Genomic DNA, 8885 nt, shown 5'->3' with positions numbered 1-8885 from the left:
CGAACCATTTAGCTACAGTCGGCGACACCGTCCTACTCCTAAAACACCTTGAGGGGTAACCCCGGGTGTGCGGTCGGACCCAAAACACCGACAGAAGGGGTAGCTTATCTTGCATATAACTCATCAAATTGTCATTGGTGGTGCAGTTATCAAGAGTGACCGTTGACACCTTCTATCTTGTAGTACCTCATAAAGGACATCACTTATCATTTCCCCGGTATGTGGAGCAGGCACATATATGAACCTACAAGCAACAACATTCCAACATATTTTTAGCACTACAAAACTGCAGCACCATATAACTTATAACTTCAAAGAAACAAGACATTGCAATAGATTATTACCTCAAAAGAAAATACTTCAGCTTCCATTCATCATCAATGAAATGTACTGTCATAGACATATATCCTTACTTTTGATGGTTTGTTGTCCACATGTGAGTAGTTACGACAATTCTTGATTGTAACCGTCAAAATACATCACTACTACAAGCCTTTGGACCTCGTACATATCCAATATATCCTTTTAATGGTATTTGTGGACACTACTTTGAATAGGGTATGTAGTGCTCCACAAAACCTCTTAAAACCAACATGATCAACCATAGATAGAGGATACTCATGGACACATATCATTAGTGCAAGTTCTTTCCTAGCAACTTCCTGATCAAACACATACTTCTCAACAACTACTACCCCATTCTCATCTTTTCATAGTTTTAAGGAGGTTTGTTTTAATCCTTTCCTAACCTGTCTTGATTGATAACATCTAAGATGACCACACAAGTGATTAGTACCGGCTCTTCTATCTCTAACTAGTAGCTTTTTACACCAAGTGCATTCAACTTTCATTTTACTCCCAATTGTTACTTGTTCAAATTCAAGCCACACATCAGATTTCATCTTCCTTTTGCATCCAACTTGTACATTATCTTCATCATCATTTATGACCACATGTTCTGTACCTTCTGATGGTGGAGCTTGAGCACTTGGAAATGGCATTGCATTTGCAGCAACACTCGTCGGTGTAGCTGTACTTGAGGAACCTACTGCAACCATAGCACTGCTCTTTGTGGGAACTTGATGAATGCTTCTACTCGGCCTCGAAGCACCTTGTGGTTGAGTGCTCGGCCTTGAAGCACCTTGGTCAGACATCAGGCTCTTTGCAATTTACAAGTTAGAACTGCTCAAGTCAAGCTGTGCAAGGGCCAAGGGACATGCTCACGGGTTACCTCATCTGCAAGAATAGGAACCTTTATAACTAGTTTTTATCCGTTTACAAATTAAAACTAGTTTTTATCCGTTTACGTCATGTTCTTGTTGATTTTATAGAAATCACCTCTATTGCCACCCTTTCAAAATAAAGGAAGATAGATTAGTCATTATGATTGAAATATCTAGAAACTGTTTTTTAAAGATTAGGTTCCAAACACCTTTATCCAGTTTTTTTATAGTAAACCTGTTTCTAGAAAACCTGTTTCTAGAAACCAAAGATAAAATCGGTTTAAAAAAACTAGAGTGTTTCTCAAGAGGTATTTTGGAAACTTTATTTTTCTAAGGAATTTCTATTTTTAAGAGAAAATAAAGTATTTATTTAAAAAATAAAAAATACTTGAAAAATATGATTTCAAGCTAATTTTCTTAATAAAAATTAGTTCATTTTTCCTTTAGAAATTGGAAATCCAGTAGAAAATGGGATTCCGAAAATGGCCCGAAACGTTTACACACTGCGGCCTTGCTTCTGTTCTCTCGCGTCGTTCTCCCGTAGTCCCGTGCCCTCGCGTGCGCTCTATCTGTTTCTGGTGGCGACGACTTGGCGGTCCCCGCTGCCGCCGTGCCCAGGCCTCTACTTCGGGACCTTCACCGGCGACGAGCACCCATCGGGTACGCCCACCCTTTCTCTTCCGTTCCTGCCGTGCGAAATCGAGCTCCCTCCCAAACCCAAGCTATTTCTGTTTGGATCTGATCTGATCCAATTACAAGTGTAGTATACATGTATTATGCCTGCAAACTTTGATTATTTTCGTTCTTTTTGCAAAATCAATCGATTCTACATGTATACCCATGTCCTTTACTGGGTCCGCCCCAGGTGTCAAGTTTGCTAATTTTTAATTCTGTATATAAGGTGCATGGGTAGAAATAAAAACTGTCGTGAATTTGGTGGAAATTAGGCTCGTGTTTATTGTATTCAAATAAATGACAAGTTTTGTCTTCACAAAGCTTTTAGTGCTATTATTACTCCACCCCACAAGCTCTATGCCTCTATCCTGTACCTGCTGAATTAGCCTGTTTTACCTACCTGAAAAATCATCCTAGTAATTTTTCATGTGAGGATGGTGCGGGCTGAGCTTGAAGTTAAACTATTGATATTCAACCAAAAGAGCAGGACTTGTGTGCTTGACAGTGTTCGTATTGCATCTTCTAAGCTGCCTTAAATAGATTGGAGTTCCAATTGCTATGAGTCATGAGTTTTGACTTACTTATCCTTAGGGCTTGTTTGGAAACACAGCAATCCCCTTCAATCCATACGTTTTGGAAGGGCTTGACTGTTGTGGTGGAAAAGTAGTCCGTTTTCCACTCCAATTATGGATTGGGGGGATTGAGTTTATCCAAACAACGCCTTAGTAAATCAGAAATATATCTACTTGTCTTGTTTCTCAATGTTTTCTTTGCTGTTTCTGGAAATCTTTAAACACTTAGATTCTGTTTACTAAACCATGAGGGGAGGGCACACATGGGCTTGCAGAATGTGGTTAGTATTTCCGACCTCGAAGATGGATTGTTGTTAGTGAGTCTGAAATACCCAGGCTAGGCTGTGGGCTTTGTTTTCAAGATAGTTCCATGAAAATTACCTAACTGGTGACACCATTTTGCGAAGCAGAATGTTCTATTAGTAACCATCCACTTCAACAGTATTCCGTAACACCTTCTTCATGAACAACGATCGGGAACGTATTGTTTATACAACAAAATAGACTTGGCAGGCCTAAAACTACCCTTCGACCCCATCAACCCAACACACACAGTGATAGTTTAACACCACATCATGATTCTATTAGTGATGAAATAGAGTGGATTTTAGCTTGTTGATCAGGCCTATGCTCATTTTACAGTGGAAGTCCAAAAACTCCGTGACTTATCAATTGGGCGCTGCTAATTGAGTTGCTTGCCATAAAAAACCCATTAAAGCAGCCAAAGACATAGCTTCCCTGCATGTTATAGTCGTTACTTATATAAATAGAAATATTTTTTATTTCTCTACATTTATATGTTCTTGCTTTTCTCTAGCAGTATATCAATGCAAAACACTGGATATTTGGTTCTAAAGACATGTCAATTCTACAGGTTGCTTCGCAAAACTTCCAACATCCAGGATACAATTAATTACGATTCCTTCAACTTTATCTCGATTTATAGGAGGTTGCACAGAGCCCATCCAACAGGGTGTCTCAGACATACTGATGGATGGGGTGCCCAATATCCTTGAGAAATCATCACATGAATGCATGTACTCTTGGTACTTCACCAGGGAAGAACTAGAGAAATTTTCTCCATCAAGGAAAGATGGTATTACTGAAAACAAGGAATCAGAAATTCGGCATTTATATTGTTCATTTATCCGGGATGTTGGCATCAGGCTGAAGCTGTAAGAAACTATTTTTGGCTCTCTTAAGTGAAATTGACTTTGTTCAACCGTATTCGAGAGTGTTCTTAGTTTATACTCCCTCCGTTCCAAAATATAGTTCTTTCTAGCCCACATTTTTTCCGTCCACATTCATTCAAATGATAATGAATATAGACATACATGCAAACTCATTCATATGTTACTTAATGATGAATATATGATTAGTCTAAAACGAATTATATTTTGGGATGGAGGGGTACTACTTTATATTGTGGCTCATAACATGATTGTTTACATTTTCCTAATCTCTCATGAACATAAATGACTTCCTTTTTTTTCGTAAGACAGTTTTTTTGGTTATACGACCAACATGTTTGACTCTGCTACTAGACTATTATTTTAGCAACTTTGGTAAGATTTTCTATATGTGGTAACAACTTTTTTTTTCACAGACCTCAGATGACACTAGCAACAGCAGTCATGCTTTGCCATCGCTTCTATTTACACCAGTCCCTTGCCAAAAATGGATGGCAGGTGAGAGATTATATTGTTGTGCCAGTGATGGTTGCTGATGTCTATGAAAAGCGACAAGAGTGCAGAGTTTCATTGCCAAGCATTTGTTGGAAATATGTTCTCCACCATGTCTAACTTAACATTACAGAATATCCTTCAAACCATTTGAAGTATTTTATCTTGTAATAATATTACTGTATTAGTTTTCTGATTACATGCTAATTGCTGATTCATCTTGATGCTACTCTACCTCAAGAGTCATGATCACTTCGTGATTGGACATTTCAAAGGGATCATTTACCTGCTACAATGTGTCAAGGGCACCAGGGCTCAGAGTAGCTGGACCTTGACTACTGGACCTCGACTACATAGTTCGTAGTCATGGCCGGGAATGGGGTGAAGGTTTCTCCCCTCTGCACCCTATGTTGAGGGAGGAGATTAGCAGTAGAAAGTTTAATCATTGCTTAATCGTCAAGTGTTCCAATACAAGATGTAAATAGGCACGTAGCCTCTAACGAACAATAGATGGAAAAGCTCCTCAAATTGAGGCACCGTAGTTTCCTACCAACTAAACTATGCAGGCCTGACACTAGCTGCAGTGATCATGCCTACAGCGCGTTTGACACGCGCTGCGTGTTCTTGGCGGCATCTCTGGCATGGGTCTGGTGCGTGTACCAGGGATTACCTTCCCGGTCGGTAACCAGCAAATTTCGGTAGTTTTTCTCGTTTTCGATGTCTACCGAGAAATGAAAACCGGTGTGATTTTTTATGTATTTCGATTTCAAATTTGAAAATATAATAGTCAAATTTTGGTCAACAAAACGGTTTTTGAAATCACGAAACGAGAATGTAATCCCTGGCGTGTACTGGTGGCCCCACATGACACATGTTATTGGAAAACTTCTTTTTAGAACTTTTAAGTCCTGATTGACTTCTCCTAGTATACTAAAAAGTTTTGAGGTAGTTAAGAGTTATTTTCAGTTTACCTAGGAAGTTTGTGTTTGTCAGATATGATACTATTGTGATTAAGTACAATACTTCGTCATAACTGGGCAAATGCATTCAGAACTTTCCTATTGAAGTTACTTAACCCCGACCAGCCAACTGGGTTGCAACTTACTGTTACAACTTAAGCAAGTTTGACATACTTTGACGGATCATCTTGTAAATTACATATTCACCAGTAAGTTTTATAGAAATGGCTTACTTCACTGCATTTCTTTTCTTAGTTTTGTAAGATCTGTTTAGTTCATATTTACAAGATCACTTTTCCAGAAATCATCTCACTGTTATCATGCAACCCCTAGTTATGTCGAACACCAGTAGTAATTTCTGTTTTATTCTGTATGTTCGTAATATTTACTCTGTTTCAAGTACATAATCTATTTGTGGTATGCTTATTGTGGACCAGTAGTTCTTCTGGAACTTACTTTTATTTCCTTTTACTGGTTTTAATGGTTCCTTTTGTCATTACCCTATTTCAGACAGTTGCAACAGTATGTGTATTTCTGGCGTCGAAAGTTGAAGATACTCCTTGTCCCCTGGACCATGTAGTTAGAGTGGCCTATGAAACAATGTATAGGCGGGACACTGCTGCGGCTCAAAGGATCCGTCAGAAGGTACCACTAAATTAATGTTTCAAACTTTTATGTTGTTGCCCATCCAGTGTTTCATCAGCATATATTATACAGGATGTTTTTGAGAAGCAGAAAGCGCTCATTTTGATCGGAGAGAGATTGCTTCTTACAACTATTCGATTTGATTTCAACATTCAGCATCCTTATAGACCACTTCTTGATGCCATGCAAAATCTTGGCATCAATCAAAAAGAAGTGAAACAAGTAGCATGGAACTTTGTGAATGACTGGTATATGATAAGCTATTTCAATATTTATCAATGCCAATATTTTTAATATTGCAAATCGGATGTATTAATTCTGCTACTTATATTCAGGCTTAAAACAACATTGTGTCTACAGTATAAACCCCAGTACATAGCTGCTGGTTCCCTTTATCTGGCTGCAAAGCTTCACAATATCAAGCTTCCCTTGCATGGAGCGCATGTTTGGTGGCACCAATTTGATGTTGCACCAAAGCCTCTGGAAGGTATGTGGACTGTTAGGTGGATCATATCATCATTGCACTCTTTTGCTTTTTAGAACATGAAAAGATGTCGTATTTCTGCAGCCGTCATTCATCAAATGATGGAGCTTGCGGCTTTGAAAAAGTTGATGCCTGCTCGACCCAATCCGGTTAAGCTGAAGGAAACTTTATGTGAAGCTAAACTGAGCTTATCTAATAGCCCAGACTCTGTGTTGAATCAATCAAACTTGTTAATAAGCAGCTCAAGTCCTGATATTGGCGAGCCCAGTGACAAAGTGCAGGTGGATTCCTGCCAATACTTGATAAGCAGTCACATGGGTGATTGTAGGGTCTCAGGTCCTGACAGCAGTTCGTTGAATACTTGTGCTAATAGAAATGTCTCTTGTAAAGCACATGATGAAGAGAGCTTGGATCAGGCCTTAATAATCAAACATGACAGTGGGATGATGCCTTCTAGTAATCAGACATCATTATATGCTACTGTAGGCACTGAGGGCAGTGCTGAACTGAAGCAGGATGTAAGCCATTGTAATGACTTCAATATCAGAGTCAATGACGAAAGCTTGAACCAGGTGTTAAGAAATCAGCATGGTGATGCTATCCCATTACCTGACGTGGTATCGCTGGATGCCAAGGTGGACAAGGAAAGGAGTTGGTGTGTGGAACCATTAATTGCAAACTCTGATTGCTGTACTGACAGTGTTAATGTGGATAGCTTGTGCACTGATCAGAGATTGGCTGATGCTCCTTCAGGCCCCACAGCTGATGCACCATCCATGCTGGCCGAGGAGGAATCTTATCCTTTTAGTGCAAAGCTTGAAAATATTGATGTTGCCAGGATCAAAGGTTTATTGATGAAGAGGAAGAGCCGGAGAGAGATCCAAGACCGAGCCATTGCTTCAGATGGTCTAAGTGAAGAAGACTGGATCGAGAGGGAGCTTGAATCTGGGATTGTTACAAACCAAGAAGCCAATTGTGCTGCCATCTCAGACGAGCTAAGTGACGAAGCCTGGATTGAGAGAGAACTCGAGTCAGGGATTGTGGTCGGACCAAGAAATGAGCAAGCGATCACTTTTGATGGTTTGAGTGAAGATGATTGGATCGAGAGAGAGCTGGAGTCTGGGATCATCGTTGAGCCAGCACCTGCTACCAAGAAGCGGAAGCTGGAGTCAAGCTGTTAGCTCTGCATTCGAAGGCCAGATTCCAAGCAGGTGAATAATAACAGATGGTTGCGAGTAGGACCACATCGAAGCCAAGAGATACATGTCGCACAGATGGGAGGATCAATATTATCCTTTTTTTATTTCTTTATAACCAAACACCTTGGAGTACTTTGACACAAGGGGTGTGTTCACAGTGGGATCTCCCCAGTTTCTTGAATGCAGAACCGTATCCGTTGTATTTGTTCCTTCTTGTCGTGAGTGTAAATCTAGCGTGTCCGAAGTTCGGTTTTAGATTGTAGGTGTAACTGTAGCAGGGATTATCTGGTGTTAAGCCCAACGAGAAAATGATTCAGTGTAACTGTTACTGTAAGGAAAGAAGTTATTCAGTGTAGATTTATGGTTAACACAAGAAGAGGCAATTACTGGTGTATGATGTTTATAAATTGATGATGAATGTTACTGGCAGCTCAAAAGAAAAGACAGTTACTGGTAACTAAAGAAAAGTACGTTTAACGGAGCTGATCACATTCAATCCCCTATTGAGCTGCCCTTGGTCGTCAATTGTATAACAACTTTCTGCGTGACCATCAAAAAATTTCTCATGGTATATATCTTGTGGAGCTAAAATCCTCTTATTTTTTAATGGCAATGGAATTTCAGTCCCTCTAACCCTCTCTGTATCTTTACTTCCAAACAAGTTCATGTATGTTCTTTTCTGCCCTTGCTTGAGCTGCTGATGTGTGACTTACCCTAGTACGGATGAAGATCTATCAATGAGCAATTTAGGTAGTGTTTGGATGGATGGATGAGGAAGGATGAAAAGGGATGATGTGGATCATTCTAACTTGACTCATGTTTGATTTGGAGTTTCAGAGTCAGGGTCAAAGAATATTCTTCAAAAATAGTGGATGAGATCATCCCTCAAAAAATAAGGGACGGGGTCAACCCGAGGTTGATCATGTCCCATCCTCGTTGACACGGAACCAAACACATATCCAACATGGATATGTAGCGCGACATTTAAGTCAGCAATGAAGCACTTTCAGCTCACGACGTTTCCAACGGCCATTTCATCAAACACACTGAGGACGTACCTCCGCCGGCTACGCATATGTTCTGAATCTGGCACGTGGTGGTTGTCGCCCTTGTGCTGCATTCTAGGGTTTCGTCTCGGATCTTAATATCAAACTAGGTGAGTGCTCGTACGTTGCAACGGAACCGTATAATAATACAATAACTTATGTACATATGTGTGCTATATTGTTATAGGTATGTTCCCGTGCGTTGCGACGGAAGTAAAACATTTGTATGAAGCATTGATACGAAACGACAAACATCACTATAATATGCAAAATCCGTGTGGAAAACATTATCATTGTCACACAAATTATTTCTAAAAAGTTAATTTAGAATTTTTAATTACAGACAAATGTGTCGACAACCGTATACTAATCAGCTAATCCTTTTTAGCGATATCGATAA

General features: G+C 39.7%; 1 protein-coding gene across 1 annotated transcript; it reads left to right on the top strand.

The window, feature by feature from the left end:
• Positions 1 to 1699: 1699 nt before the first annotated feature.
• LOC100280496 (uncharacterized) lies at positions 1700 to 7812 on the top strand. Its single transcript, NM_001153416.2, has 7 exons — positions 1700 to 1883; positions 3345 to 3645; positions 4077 to 4158; positions 5622 to 5756; positions 5829 to 6004; positions 6092 to 6243; positions 6325 to 7812. The coding sequence occupies exons 1-7, from the start codon at positions 1706 to 1708 to the stop codon at positions 7419 to 7421; spliced, it is 2121 nt and encodes a 706-aa protein (NP_001146888.2). The 5' UTR covers positions 1700 to 1705; the 3' UTR covers positions 7422 to 7812.
• The last annotated feature ends 1073 nt before the right edge of the window (positions 7813 to 8885 follow it).

This window comes from Zea mays, chromosome 4, assembly GCF_902167145.1.
Source record: "Zea mays cultivar B73 chromosome 4, Zm-B73-REFERENCE-NAM-5.0, whole genome shotgun sequence".
NCBI classification, from domain to species: domain Eukaryota; kingdom Viridiplantae; phylum Streptophyta; class Magnoliopsida; order Poales; family Poaceae; genus Zea; species Zea mays.
Note: the sequence above shows the minus strand (reverse complement) of the source record. Positions and strands in the feature narration are given on the sequence as shown.